The sequence below is a fragment of the Salvelinus fontinalis genome, chromosome 2 (genome assembly GCF_029448725.1).
Source record: "Salvelinus fontinalis isolate EN_2023a chromosome 2, ASM2944872v1, whole genome shotgun sequence".
In the NCBI taxonomy this organism is placed as follows: domain Eukaryota; kingdom Metazoa; phylum Chordata; class Actinopteri; order Salmoniformes; family Salmonidae; genus Salvelinus; species Salvelinus fontinalis.
Genome location: NC_074666.1, coordinates 100,859,677 through 100,874,918, shown reverse-complemented (window position 1 = coordinate 100,874,918; position 15,242 = coordinate 100,859,677). Strand labels below are relative to the sequence as shown.

Sequence of the window (15,242 nt, the reverse complement as noted above, 5' to 3'; positions counted from 1 at the left end):
GTGCTGAACAAGTGACATAATAAGTCGCATGAATTCACTCTGACTGCAATATTATGTGTTGAACACGATTTTTTAAATGGCCGCCTCATCTCTGTACCCCACGCATACACTTATCTACACGTCTAATCAGAATCAGAATCCCACGCTCAAAGTATATAAGAAAAGCTTGCTTTTATATAATAAAAAGCTTGAAAAAGGTAGTGGAATGGAGTAATGTCTTAGTGTAGGGTGGGAGGAATACAGTACACTCCCTTGTATGCGGTATAAATCACACTATTGTCAGAGCACCTCCTGGATGGATATGAATTAGGCTGTTTGAGAAGGTTTGATTCCGAAGCAACCTGCCTACACATTGTTGGAAGAACAATACACCGATTTAGCTGCTGTAGTAGGTCCAAGCTTTGTGCTGGAAAACCTTGGTAGTGCATGGATGAAGTACGCATTGTGAATTTCCTTTCTTTATCGGGTTCAGACCAAAGCCTACTTCTCAATTAAAAGAATATAGATACACTGAGTGTACAAAACATTAGGAACACCTCTCTAATATTGAGTTGCACCCCCTTTTGCCCTCAGAACAGCCTCAATTAGTCGGGGCATGGACTCTACAAGGTGTTGAAAGCGTTCCACAGGGATGCTGGCCCATGTTGACTCCAATGCTTCCCACAGTTGTGTCAAGGTGGCTGGATGTCCTTTGGGTGGTGGACCATTCTTGATACACACAGGAAACTGTTGAGCGTGAAAACCCCAGCCGCGTTGCAGTTCTTGACACAAACTGGTGCGCCTGGCACCTGCTACCATACCCCGTTCAAAATCACTTAAATATTTTGTCTTGCCCATTCACCCTCTGAATGGCTCACATACACAATCCATGACTCAATTGTCTCAAGGCTTAAAAATCCTTCTTCAACCTGTCTCATCTACACTGATTGAAGTGGATTTAACAAGTGACATCAATAAGGGATCATAGCTTTGACCTGGATTCATTCCTAATATTTTGGATATACACACTCAGTGTATATCCCCTCTGTAAATGGTACATTCCCCCTGTAATCAGCCTCTAATCCAGAGTTGTATGTTTTATGTTTATTGCTCTGATATTGTCTATTCTGTTTTATGTCTGTGTGGACTTGTGTCTGTGTTCTGTTTGTCTATTGTCTATTACTGGCAGCACCTTGTCACTAAGGCAGCACATTCTCACTGAGGCAGCACCTTGTCACTAAGGCAGCACCTTGTCACTAAGGCAGCACCTTCTCACTGAGGCAGCACCTTGTCACTGAGGCAGCACCTTGTCACTAAGACAGCACCTTCTCACTGAGGCAGCACCTTGTCACTGAGGCAGCACCTTGTCACTAAGGCAGCCCCTTCTCACTAAGGCAGCCCCTTCTCACTAAGGCAGCACCTTGTCACTAAGGCTGCACCTTCTCACTGAGGCAGCACCTTCTCACTAAGCCAGCACCTTGTCACTAAGGCAGCCCCTTCTCACTAAGGCAGCACCTTCTCACTGAGGCAGCCCCTTCTCACTGAGGCAGCACCTTCTCACTAAGGCAGCCCCTTCTCACTAAGGCAGCACCTTCTCACTAAGGCAGCCCCTTCTCACTAAGGCAGCCCCTTCTCACTAAGGCAGCACCTTGTCACTAAGGCAGCACCTTGTCACTGAGGCAGCCCCTTCTCACTGAGGCAGCACCTTCTCACTAAGGCAGCCCCTTCTCACTAAGGCAGCCCCTTCTCACTAAGGCAGCCCATTCTCACTAAGGCAGCACCTTGTCACTAAGGCAGCACCTTGTCACTAAGGCAGCACCTTGTCACTAAGGCTGCACCTTGTCACTAAGGCAGCACCTTGTCACTAAGCCAGCACCTTGTCACTAAGGCAGCCCCTTCTCACTGAGGCAGCCCCTTCTCACTGAGGCAGTACCTTCTCACTAAGGCAGCCCCTTCTCACTAAGGCAGCACCTTCTCACTAAGGCAGCCCCTTCTCACTAAGGCAGCCCCTTCTCACTAAGGCAGCGCCTTCTCACTAAGGCAGCACCTTGTCACTGAGGCAGCACCTTGTCACTGAGGCAGCCCCTTCTCACTGAGGCAGCACCTTCTCACTAAGGCAGCCCCTTCTCACTAAGGCAGCCCCTTCTCACTAAGGCAGCCCCTTCTCACTAAGGCAGCGCCTTCTCACTAAGGCAGCGCCTTGTCACTGAGGCAGCACCTTGTCACTGAGGCAGCCCCTTCTCACTGAGGCAGCCCCTTCTCACTGAGGCAGCACCTTCTCACTAAGGCAGCCCCTTCTCACTAAGGCAGCACCTTCTCACTAAGGCAGCACCTTCTCACTAAGGCAGCACCTTCTCACTAAGGCAGCCCCTTCTCACTAAGGCATCACCTTCTCACTAAGGCAGCACCTTCTCACTAAGGCAGCACCTTCTCACTAAGGCAGCACCTTGTCACTGAGGCAGCCCCTTGTCACTAAGGCAGCACCTTCTCACTAAGGCAGCCCCTTGTCACTAAGGCAGCACCTTGTCACTAAGGCAGCACCTTGTCACTAAGGCAGCACCTTCTCACTAAGGCAGCACCTTCTCACCGAGGCACATTCCCGGTGTACTTGGGGAATAGGTGATTATGATACAGTGCACTACTTTTCACCAGGTTGCCGTAGGTCTCTATATAGGTAATATGGTTCCATTTGGGATGCATTCACTATGAGACTCACCTTCTATGGTGCAGTATCGAGGGACGGTCTCCGGCATCAGTGTCCTCTCCTTGTGTCTGCAGTACACCTCAGCTATCTGCTGACGACACTCCTTGGTCTTGGCTCTTGACAGAGCCGAGATGGCCTCCTTCCCACTGATCTCACACTGGTGCTTCTCCCTCCGCTGCCCCCGCACAGGAGCCGCAGTCACCGACTTCCTGGGTTGGTGATGTCGCTGATGCTGATTGGATGTTTTGATGGAGGGAGAGGGGGAAGGTCTAGCGGGTTTAGTGGCTAGCTGGGAGTGTGGTTTGGGTCGTTTGTATGCGTGGCTATCTTTAAGTCCTGCTCCTCTGGGCTGCTGTGGAGGAAGAGGGTACTGCTGAATAATCTTGTTGACCTCATTGGGCAAGGCCTTTCCCAGAATGCCTTGCCTTAGGGCCTTGTCCGGTTTGTGTTTGGCGGCGTTTCCTGCCATTCGCTGGCGCTGAGACAGTGACCGCGCCCCGAGGTTGCTGTTGCTGTCAACAACAGTGTCAAAGTCTTTGGGGACCGAGTTCTCATTGTTGTTACTATCCAGGAGGACTTTCTCCTTGGGACGCCAGGAGTGGTAGCCCTCCTGGAGGAGAGCGAGAGAGGAGGAGAGGGAGTAAGGGGAGGGAGAGGGGAGAGAGGGGGAGGAGGGAGAGAGAGTGTCAGTCAGTGTAACAATAGGAAAAGAGAGTATATTGAGTTCTGTAGGACAGAGACACAGAGAGAATGAGTACTGCACACTGCCCTATCCCATCTGGACAAGAGGAATGCCTATGTAAGAATGCTGTTCATTGACTACAGCTCAGCATTCAACACCATAGTTCCCTCCAAGCTCATCATTAAGCTTGAGGCCCTGGGTCTAAACCCCGCCCTGTGCAATTGGGTTCTGGACTTTCTGACGGGCCGCCCCCAGGTGGTGAAGGTAGGAAACAACATCTCCACTTTGCTGATCCTCAACACTGGGGCCCCATAAGGGTGCATTCTCAGCCCTCTCCTGTACTCCCTGTTCACCCATGACTGCGTGGCCATGCACGCCTCCAACTGTGAGGGGTTCAGATCACAGACAGGCAATAATATTAAAAAGTATTTAGATAAAGAATTTTAAAAAACTGTAGAAAATAAAAAACAGCAAATCAACAGTAAATCATTTAATGAAATAAGAAGTCTAATTGTTCTGTCTGTCCCTTCTCCCCCCTCCCCTTTAGGTGCCACCCATTCCCCCCTCCCTCCCCCTCCCCTTTAGGTGCCACCCATTCCCCCCTCCCTCCCCCTACCCTTTAGGTGCCACCCATTCCCACCTCCCTCCCCTTTAGGTGCCACCCATTCCCCCCTCCCTCCCCCTTCTCTTTAGGTGCCACCCATTCCCCCCTCCCTCCCCTTTAGGTGCCACCCATTCCCACCTCCCTCCCCTTTAGGTGCCACCCATTCCCCCCTCCCTCCCCCTTCTCTTTAGGTGCCACCCATTCCCACCTCCCTCCCCCTTCTCTTTAGGTGCCACCCATTCCCCCTCCCTCCCCCTTCTCTTTAGGTGCCTCCTATTCCCCCTCCCTCCCCCTTCTCTTTAGGTGCCACCCATTCCCCCCTCCCTCCCCTTTAGGTGCCACCCATTCCCCCCTCCCTCCCCTTTAGGTGCCACCCATTCCCCCCTCCCTCCCCTTTAGGTGCCACCCATTCCCACCTCCCTCCCCCTTCTCTTTAGGTGCCACCCATTCCCCCCTCCCTCCCCTTTAGGTGCCACCCATTCCCCCCTCCCTCCCCCTTCTCTTTAGGTGCCACCCATTCCCCCCCCTCCCCTTTAGGTGCCACCCATTCCCCCCTCCCTCCCCCTTCTCTTTAGGTGCCACCCATTCCCCCCTCCCTCCCCTTTAGGTGCCACCCATTCCCCCCTCCCTCCCCTTTAGGTGCCACCCATTCCCCCCTCCCTCCCCTTTAGGTGCCACCCATTCCCCCCTCCCTCCCCTTTAGGTGCCTCCCATTCCCACCTCCCTCCCCTTTAGGTGCCTCCCATTCCCCCCTCCCTTCTCTTTAGGTGCCACCCATTCCCCCCTCCCTCCCCTTTAGGTGCCTCCCATTCCCCCCCCCCTTCTCTTTAGGTGCCTCCCATTCCCCTCCCCCTTCTCTTTAGGTGCCTCCCATTCCCCCTCCCTCCCCCTTCTCTTTAGGTGCCTCCCATTCCCCCCTCCCCCTTCTCTTTAGGTGCCTCCCATTCCCCCCCCCCTCCCCCTTCTCTTTAGGTGCCTCCCATTCCCCCCCCCCTCCCCCTTCTCTTTAGGTGCCTCCCATTCCCCCCTCCCCCTTCTCTTTAGGTGCCTCCCATTCCCCCCTCCCTCCCCCTTCTCTTTAGGTGCCTCCCATTCCCCCCTCCCTCCCCCTTCTCTTTAGGTGCCTCCCATTCCCCCCTCCCTCCCCCTTCTCTTTAGGTGCCTCCCATTCCCCCCTCCCTCCCCCTTCTCTTTAGGTGCCTCCCATTCCTCCCTCCCCCTTCCCTTTAGGTGCCACCCATTCCCCCCTCCCTCCCCCTTCTCTTTAGGTGCCACCCATTCCCCCCTCCCTCCCCTTTAGGTGCCACCCATTCCCACCTCCCTCCCCTTTAGGTGCCACCCATTCCCCCCTCCCTCCCCCTTCTCTTTAGGTGCCACCCATTCCCCCCTCCCTCCCCCTCCCCTTTAGGTGCCACCCATTCCCCCCCCCCTCCCCTTTAGGTGCCACCCATTCCCCCCCCTCCCCTTTAGGTGCCACCCATTCCCCCCCCTCCCCTTTAGGTGCCACCCATTCCCCCCTCCCTCCCCCTTCTCTTTAGGTGCCACCCATTCCCCCCCTCCCCTTTAGGTGCCACCCATCCCCCCCCCCTCCCCTTTAGGTGCCACCCATTCCCACCTCCCTCCCCCTTCTCTTTAGGTGCCACCCATTCCCACCTCCCTCCCCCTTCTCTTTAGGTGCCACCCATTCCCCCCCTCCCCCTCCCCTTTAGGTGCCACCCATCCCCCCCCCCTCCCCTTTAGGTGCCACCCATTCCCACCTCCCTCCCCCTTCTCTTTAGGTGCCACCCATTCCCCCCCTCCCCTTTAGGTGCCACCCATCCCCCCCCCCTCCCCTTTAGGTGCCACCCATTCCCCCCCCCCTCCCCTTTAGGTGCCACCCATTCCCCCCTCCCTCCCCTTTAGGTGCCACCCATCCCCCCCCCCTCCCCTTTAGGTGCCACCCATTCCCCCCCCCCTCCCCTTTAGGTGCCACCCATCCCCCCCCCCTCCCCTTTAGGTGCCACCCATTCCCCCCTCCCTCCCCCTTCTCTTTAGGTGCCACCCATTCCCCCCCCCCCCCCCTTTAGGTGCCACCCATCCCCCCTCCCTCCCCCTTCTCTTTAGGTGCCACCCATTCCCCCCTCCCTCCCCTTTAGGTGCCACCCATTCCCCCCTCCCTCCCCCTTTAGGTGCCACCCATTCCCCCCTCCCTCCCCTTTAGGTGCCACCCATTCCCCCCTCCCTCCCCCTTCTCTTTAGGTGCCACCCATTCCCCCCTCCCTCCCCTTTAGGTGCCACCCATTCCCCCCTCCCTCCCCCTTCTCTTTAGGTGCCACCCATCCCCCCTCCCTCCCCCTTCTCTTTAGGTGCCACCCATTCCCCCCTCCCTCCCCTTTAGGTGCCACCCATTCCCCCCTCCCTCCCCCTTCTCTTTAGGTGCCACCCATCCCCCCTCCCTCCCCCTTCTCTTTAGGTGCCACCCATTCCCACCTCCCTCCCCCTTCTCTTTAGGTGCCACCCATTCCCACCTCCCCCCCTTCTCTTTAGGTGCCTCCCATTCCCCCTCCCTCCCCCTTCTCTTTAGGTGCCACCCATTCCCCCCTCCCTCCCCCTTCTCTTTAGGTGCCTCCCATTCCCCCTCCCTCCCCCTTCTCTTTAGGTGCCTCCCATTCCCCCCTCCCTCCCCCTTCTCTTTAGGTGCCACCCATTCCCCCTCCCTCCCCCTCCCCTTTAGGTGCCACCCATTCCCCCTCCCTCCCCCTCCCCTTTAGGTGCCACCCATCCCCCCTCCCTCCCCCTTCTCTTTAGGTGCCACCCATTCCCCCCTCCCTCCCCTTTAGGTGCCACCCATTCCCCCCTCCCTCCCCCTCCCCTTTAGGTGCCACCCATTCCCCCCTCCCTCCCCTTTAGGTGCCACCCATTCCCCCCTCCCCCCCCCTCCCCTTTAGGTGCCACCCATCCCCCCCCCCCTCCCCTTTAGGTGCCACCCATTCCCCCCTCCCTCCCCTTTAGGTGCCACCCATTCCCCCCTCCCTCCCCCTCCCCTTTAGGTGCCACCCATTCCCCCCCCCTCCTCTTTAGGTGCCACCCATCCCCCCTCCCTCCCCCTTCTCTTTAGGTGCCACCCATTCCCCCCTCCCTCCCCCTTCTCTTTAGGTGCCTCCTATTCCCCCTCCCTCCCCCTTCTCTTTAGGTGCCACCCATTCCCCCCTCCCTCCCCTTTAGGTGCCACCCATCCCCACCCCCTCCCCCTTCTCTTTAGGTGCCACCCATTCCCCCCCCCTCCCCTTTAGGTGCCACCCATCCCCCCCCCCCTCCCCCTTCTCTTTAGGTGCCACCCATTCCCCCCCCCCCCCCCCTTCTCTTTAGGTGCCACCCATCCCCCCTCCCTCCCCCTTCTCTTTAGGTGCCACCCATTCCCCCCTCCCTCCCCTTTAGGTGCCACCCATTCCCCCCTCCCTCCCCCTTCTCTTTAGGTGCCACCCATCCCCCCTCCCTCCCCCTTCTCTTTAGGTGCCACCCATTCCCACCTCCCTCCCCCTTCTCTTTAGGTGCCACCCATTCCCACCTCCCCCCCTTCTCTTTAGGTGCCTCCCATTCCCCCTCCCTCCCCCTTCTCTTTAGGTGCCACCCATTCCCCCCTCCCTCCCCCTTCTCTTTAGGTGCCTCCCATTCCCCCTCCCTCCCCCTTCTCTTTAGGTGCCTCCCATTCCCCCCTCCCTCCCCCTTCTCTTTAGGTGCCACCCATTCCCCCTCCCTCCCCCTCCCCTTTAGGTGCCACCCATTCCCCCTCCCTCCCCCTCCCCTTTAGGTGCCACCCATCCCCCCTCCCTCCCCCTTCTCTTTAGGTGCCACCCATTCCCCCCTCCCTCCCCTTTAGGTGCCACCCATTCCCCCCTCCCTCCCCCTCCCCTTTAGGTGCCACCCATTCCCCCCTCCCTCCCCTTTAGGTGCCACCCATTCCCCCCTCCCTCCCCCTCCCCTTTAGGTGCCACCCATTCCCCCCCCCCTCCCCTTTAGGTGCCACCCATCCCCCCCCTCCCCTTTAGGTGCCACCCATTCCCCCCTCCCTCCCCTTTAGGTGCCACCCATTCCCCCCTCCCTCCCCCTCCCCTTTAGGTGCCACCCATTCCCCCCCCCTCCTCTTTAGGTGCCACCCATCCCCCCTCCCTCCCCCTTCTCTTTAGGTGCCACCCATCCCCCCTCCCTCCCCCTTCTCTTTAGGTGCCTCCTATTCCCCCTCCCTCCCCCTTCTCTTTAGGTGCCACCCATTCCCCCCTCCCTCCCCTTTAGGTGCCACCCATCCCCCCCCCTCCCCCTTCTCTTTAGGTGCCACCCATTCCCCCCCCCCTCCCCTTTAGGTGCCACCCATCCCCCCCCCCCTCCCCCTTCTCTTTAGGTGCCACCCATCCCCCCCCCCTCCCCCTTCTCTTTAGGTGCCACCCATTCCCCCTCCCTCCCCCTTCTCTTTAGGTGCCACCCATTCCCCCCCCCCTCCCCTTTAGGTGCCACCCATCCCCCCCCCCCTCCCCCTTCTCTTTAGGTGCCACCCATCCCCCCCCCCTCCCCCTTCTCTTTAGGTGCCACCCATTCCCCCTCCCTCCCCCTTCTCTTTAGGTGCCACCCATTCCCACCTCCCTCCCCTTTAGGTGCCACCCATCCCCCCTCCCTCCCCCTTCTCTTTAGGTGCCTCCTATTCCCCCTCCCTCCCCCTCCCCTTTAGGTGCCACCCATCCCCCCTCCCTCCCCCTTCTCTTTAGGTGCCTCCCATTCCCCCCTCCCTCCCCCTCCCCTTTAGGTGCCTCCTATTCCCCCTCCCTCCCCCTCCCCTTTAGGTGCCACCCATTCCCCCCTCCCTCCCCCTCCCCTTTAGGTGCCACCCATTCCCCCCTCCCTCCCCCTCCCCTTTAGGTGCCACCCATCCCCCCTCCCTCCCCCTTCTCTTTAGGTGCCTCCCATTCCCCCCTCCCTCCCCCTCCCCTTTAGGTGCCACCCATCCCCCCTCCCTCCCCCTTCTCTTTAGGTGCCTCCCATTCCCACCTCCCTCCCCTTTAGGTGCCACCCATTCCCCCTCCCTCCCCCTCCCCTTTAGGTGCCACCCATTCCCCCCTCTCCCTGGCTGTCTGTCTGTCTGTTTTGCTGACTGGCTGGCAGGCAGGCTGTCTGTTTGGCTGGCAGGCTGTATGTCTGCCTGCTTGTCTGCCTGTCTGTTTGCCTGCTTGGCTATCTATGTGTCTGTCAGTCTGCCCTTGTGTATCATGTGATCAAGCATGGGGAACGCTGTCACTCATAAGATATGTCTGGGACTCTGACACAGGGGTTACGGTGTGTGAGGAGGGAGAGCGTCAGCAGCAGTGCTATATGATCTGGTCCTGGTACGCCATGTACACAGACCAGCCCTTTCCAGGAATATCAATCTAGTTCTGTACTTAGGAATGAAAGGTTCCATCTGCCCACAAATATACATGCATTTTTCTATTTTACCTTTATTTAACTCGGCAAGTTAGTTAAGAACAAATTCTTATTTTCAATGACAGCCTACCGGGAACAGTGGGTTAACTGCCTTGTTCAGGGGTAGAACGACAGATTTTTACCTTCTCAGCTCGGGGATTCGATCTTGCAACCTTTCGGTTTACAAGTCCAACGCTCTAGACTACCTGCCGCCCCAATGCAGCATACAGACACAGTATAGACAGTCTTCAGAATAGTGTACAGACACTAGTCCACACACACACAGGGCTGTGTGAGTCTCGTCTAGGCAGGTTATTTCTGGTGGTACTAGAAAAGAGATCCGGTCCAACATTCTGATAAACTATCTTTACTGCTGTACCACCTGCTACAATCATATCACACACACACACACACATGGACACGGATACATAGACACACACACGGACACGGATACACACACACACACCACACACACACACACACACCACACACACACACACACACACACACACACACACACACACACACACACACACACACACACACACACACACACACACACACACACACACACACATACACACATACACACACACACACACACACACACACACGGACACGGATACACAGACACATGGACACGGATACACAGACACACACACACACTTGGACATGGATACACACACACACACACACACACAGACAAATGGGGGCAACTCAATATTAGGAAGGTGTCCTTAATGTTTTGTACACTCAGTGTATATTACTAAAGTACATTTGAGATCTGATCAAACTGACCAAGCAGAGACGTTAAAGAAAACGTTAGCTAGCTAGCTGATAGCATCCAGATGAGACTGATACAGACTCAACTCTTGTCACGCCCTGACCTATGTTTTCTGTATTATTTTGGTCAGGTCAGGGTGTGACGAGGGTGGGTATGCTTGTTTGACTTGTCTAGGGTTTTTGTATGTCTAAGGGTGTTTGTTAGCCTAGGTATATTGTAGGTCTATGGTGGCCTGAATTGGTTCCCAATCAGAGACAGCTGTTTATCGTTGTCTCTGATTGGGGATCCTATCTAGGTTGCCATTTTTCCATTTTGGTTTTGTGGGTAGTTGTCTATGTGATGTTGCATGTCAGCACTCGTTTGAATAGCTTCAAGTTCGTTTTGTTATTTTGTTAGTTTGTTTAGTGTTCTTCATTAATAAAAGAAGAATGTATTCACATCCCGCTGCGCCTTGGTCTCCTCACTACAACGAACGTGACAGAACTATCCACCAAAAGAGGACCAAGCAGCGTGGTTACCTGAAGAGTTGGACATGGGAGGAAATCCTGGAAGGCAAGGGACCCTGGGGACAGACGAGAGAACATCGCCGTCCTGAGGAGGTGGCACAGCGGAGCAGACACGAGAGGCAGCCCCCCCAAAAAACATTGGGGGGGGGTCACACGAGGAGTTTGGCTCAGTCAGATTGTAGACCTGAGCCGACTCCCCGTGCTTACGGGGTGGAGCGTCATACTGGTCAGGCACCGTGTTATGCGGTGGAGTGCACGGTGTCTCCAGTGCGCGTTCACAGCCCGGTACACTACATCGCAGCTCCTCGTATCGGCCGGGCTAGAGTGGGCATCGAGCCAGGAGGGATGGTGCCGGCTCAGCGCATCTGGCCTCCAGTCCGTCTCCTCGGCTTGGGTTATCCTGCGCCAGCCCTACGCACCTTGTCCCCGGTTCGCCAGCACAGCCCAGTGCGGCCTGTTCCAGCTCCCCGCACTTGCCGGGCTACAGGGGGTATCCAGCCAGGACGAGTTGTGCTAGCTCCACGCTCCAGACCTCCGGTACGCCTCCACGGTCCAGGGTATCCTGCGCTGGCCCTGCGCAAGGTGTCTCCAATGCGCCTGCACAGCCCAGTGTGTCCTGTGTCAGCGCCTCGAACGTGCTGGGCTGAAGTGGGTATCCAGCCAGGAGGGGTTGTGCCCGCTCCACGAACGAAGCCTCCAGTGATGATCCATGGCACGAAGCCTCCAGTGATGATCCATGGCACGAAGCCTCCAGTGATGATCCATGGCACGAAGCCTCCAGTGATGATCCATGGCACAAAGCCTCCAGTGATGATCCATGGTACGAAGCCTCCAGTGATGATCCATGGCAAGAAGCCTCCAGTGATGATCCATGGCAAGAAGCCTCCAGTGATGATCCATGGCACGAAGCCTCCAGTGATGATCCATGGCAAGAAGCCTCCTGTGTGTCTCTCCACTCCAGAGACGGTCCCCAGTCCGGAGCCTCCAGCGACGGCCTCCAGTCCGGAGCCTCCAGCGACGATCCCCAGTCCGGAGCCTCCAGCGACGATCTCCAGTCCGGAGCCTCCAGCGACGATCTCCAGTCCGGAGCCTCCAGCGACGATCTCCAGTCCGGAGCCTCCAGCGACGATCCCCAGTCCGGAGCCTCCAGCGACGATCCCCAGTCCGGAGCCTCCAGCGACGATCCCCAGTCCAGGGCCTCCAGCGACGGTCCCCAGTTTGCCAATGACCATCTGGATGATCCAGAGGAGGAATGGGAGAAGGTCATGTGGTTTGATGAGACAAAAATAGAGCTTTTTGGTCTAAACTCCACTCGCCGTGTTTGGAGGAAGAAGAAGGATGAGTACAACCCCAAGAACAACATCCCAACCGTGAAGCATGGAGGTGGAAACATCATTCTTTGGGGATGCTTTTCTGCAAAGGGGACAGGACGACTGCACCGTATTGAGGGGAGGATGGATGGGGCCATGTATCGCGAGATTTTGGCCAACAACCTCCTTCCCTCAGTAAGAGCATTGAAGATGGGTCGTGGCTGGGTCTTCCAGCATGACAACGACCCGAAACACACAGCCAGGGCAACTAAGGAGTGGCTCCATAAGAAGTATCTCAAGGTCCTGGAGTGGCCTAGCCAGTCTCCAGACCTGAACCCAATAGAACATCTTTGGAGGGAGCTGAAAGTCCGTATTGCCCAGCGACAGCCCCGAAACCTGAAGGATCTGGAGAAGGTCTGTATGGAGGAGTGGGCCAAAATCCCTGCTGCAGTGTGTGCAAACCTGGTCAAGAACTACAGGAAACGTATGATCTCTGTAATTGCAAACAAAGGTTTCTGTACCAAATATTAAGTTCTGCTTTTCTGATGTATCAAATACTTATGTCATGCAATAAAAGGCAAATTAATTACTTAAAAATCATACAATGTGATTTTCTGGATTTTTGTTTTAGATTCCATCTCTCACAGTTGAAGTGTACCTATGATAAAAATTACAGACCTCTACATGCTTTGTAAGTAGGAAAACCTGCAAAAGCGGCAGTGTTTCAAATACTTGTTCTCCCCACTGTACATACACTCACACACACACAAAAACAGAGGTGGCATTATGTGTGTGTGTGTGTGTGTGTGTGTGTGTTTATTTTCCCTGTGTTACAGTTGCAGCTTTGACTGAACCAGGTACGGACACACACACACACACACACACACACACACACACACACACACACACACACACACACACACACACACACACACACACACACACACACACACACACACACACACACACACACACACACACACACACACACACACACACACACACACACACACACACACTGCTCTGCTGGGTAACACCCTCTCTACACGCAGCAACGCAGGCTATCTACACCACTTGAAACTCAATACGAGAATACAAATCAAATGAAATCATTGATAATGGGTGGCAGGGTGCTGGTTATTTAACCCCTACACCATCCCCCCTCTTCGGAGGATAAATAGCTTCTTTTTTTTAGTTTTACAGCTTATCTGCTACATATACATTCATTTTACATTTACATTTTACATATACATTTTAAATATACATTTTACATGTACATTTTACATATACATTTTAAATATATATTTTACATGTACATTTTAAATATACATTTTACATATACATTTTAAATATACATTTTACATGTACATTTTACATATACATTTTAAATATATATTTTTAATGTACATTTTAAATATACATTTTACATATACATTTTACATATACATTTTACATGTACATTTTACATATACATTTTACATGTACATTTTACATATACATTTTAAATATACATTTTAAATATATATTTTACATGTACATTTTTAATATACATTTTACATTTACATTTTACATATACATTTTAAATATATATTTTACATGTACATTTTAAATATACATTTTACATATACATTTTAAATATACATTTTACATGTACATTTTAAATATACATTTTACGTACGTGGTACTTTTATATAAAGCAGTCACATAACAATAATACATTACCAAACATAAGCTCTTTAATCCCACCCCTCAGCCACTCTCCGCCCATTCCACCTATCACCATAGACCTCAGCTCTTTAATCCCACCCCTCAGCCACTCTCCGCCCATCCCACCTATCACCATAGACCTCAGCTCTTTAATCCCACCCCTCAGCCACTCTCAGCCCATCCCACCTATCACCATTGACCTCAGCTCTTTAATCCCACCCCTCAGCCACTCTCAGCCCATCCCACCTATCACCATAGACCTCAGCTCTTTAATCCCACCCCTCAGCCACTCTCAGCCCATCCCACCTATCACCATAGACCTCAGCTCTTTAATCCCACCCCTCAGCCACTCTCCGCCCATCCCACCTATCACCATAGACCTCAGCTCTTTAATCCCACCCCTCAGCCACTCTCCGCCCATCCCACCTATCACCATAGACCTCAGCTCTTTAATCCCACCCCTCAGCCACTCTCCGCCCATCCCACCTATCACCATAGACCTCAGCTCTTTAATCCCACCCCTCAGCCACTCTCCGCCCATCCCACCTATCACCATAGACCTCGTTTGGTTTCCCTGTGCCATATATGTTTTAATTGTGCTGTGATGTTTTACAAAATGTTTTAACCTTTCTAATCCAATAGTATCCACAGATTGTGAGCTAAAGATGAAAACCTTTCCTACCAGTATTATTATATTATTTATTGACTGACTATGGATTTCCAGATCGCCCAGCACTGCTATTTGTAAGGTTAGTTTTAAGTGCAGTTTTGAACCATTCCTGAACCTGTGACCAGAAACAAGCTTAATCGGGGCAATACCAGAATACATGACCTATTGATTCTGTCTCTTCACAACAAAATCTAGAGAGCTGAGATTCTTGTATGCCCCATATATATAGCATTCTGTTGGTGGCAAGAATTGTATATAATAATTTAAATTTAAATAAAGTGTTGAATGAAGTGTAGTTGTTTGTACCAGTTCATAAACCACGTGCCATGGAATTGGTACATCGAAAATCTCCTCCCATTTATTTTTCAACCTGTATGGCGTAGCTGTCAACATTTTTGTCCTCAGATGAAACTAGTATATTTTTCCATTTATGCCAGTTCCTTTCAGCCAATTTGTATATTTAATATATGGCAGGCAAACAAGTTCCCTACCTTCTCCCTTTTCCACTTGCCTCCTCCATGTTTGTGGTAGTGCTGCAATCAGTTGGATGTACGTTTGGATTGAGAAGATATTACCATATATTTTCGATAACTGCATATGTGACATAACTCCTCCATTTCTATTCATAATATCTTTAATAAATAGAATACCATTCAAAAAAAATCCATAAAGAATGTTTTTTTTATTAAATCAGTATATTTCAGTTAAACAATAAAAAAAAGTGTAATATTTGTTCTGTCTTTTCTGGAGGATAAAACTGAAATTGTATGGCTTGTTTAAGAAAGGGTGATACTTTAAACAAAATATCATGTTCAATTAGTCGGAAATGAGAAGGTGTAATTTTTGAACCCTCTCTCTCTCTCTTT

General features: G+C 53.2%; 1 protein-coding gene across 1 annotated transcript in view; it reads right to left on the bottom strand.

The window, feature by feature from the left end:
- LOC129833354 (xylosyltransferase 1-like) overlaps positions 1-15,242 on the bottom strand; it is a 48,122-nt gene that overhangs the window by 28,094 nt on the left and 4,786 nt on the right. The window contains exon 2 of the mRNA XM_055897898.1: positions 2,696-3,293. Within this exon, the coding sequence (XP_055753873.1) occupies positions 2,696-3,293 (598 nt within the window). The remainder of the gene's footprint in view (positions 1-2,695; positions 3,294-15,242) is intronic.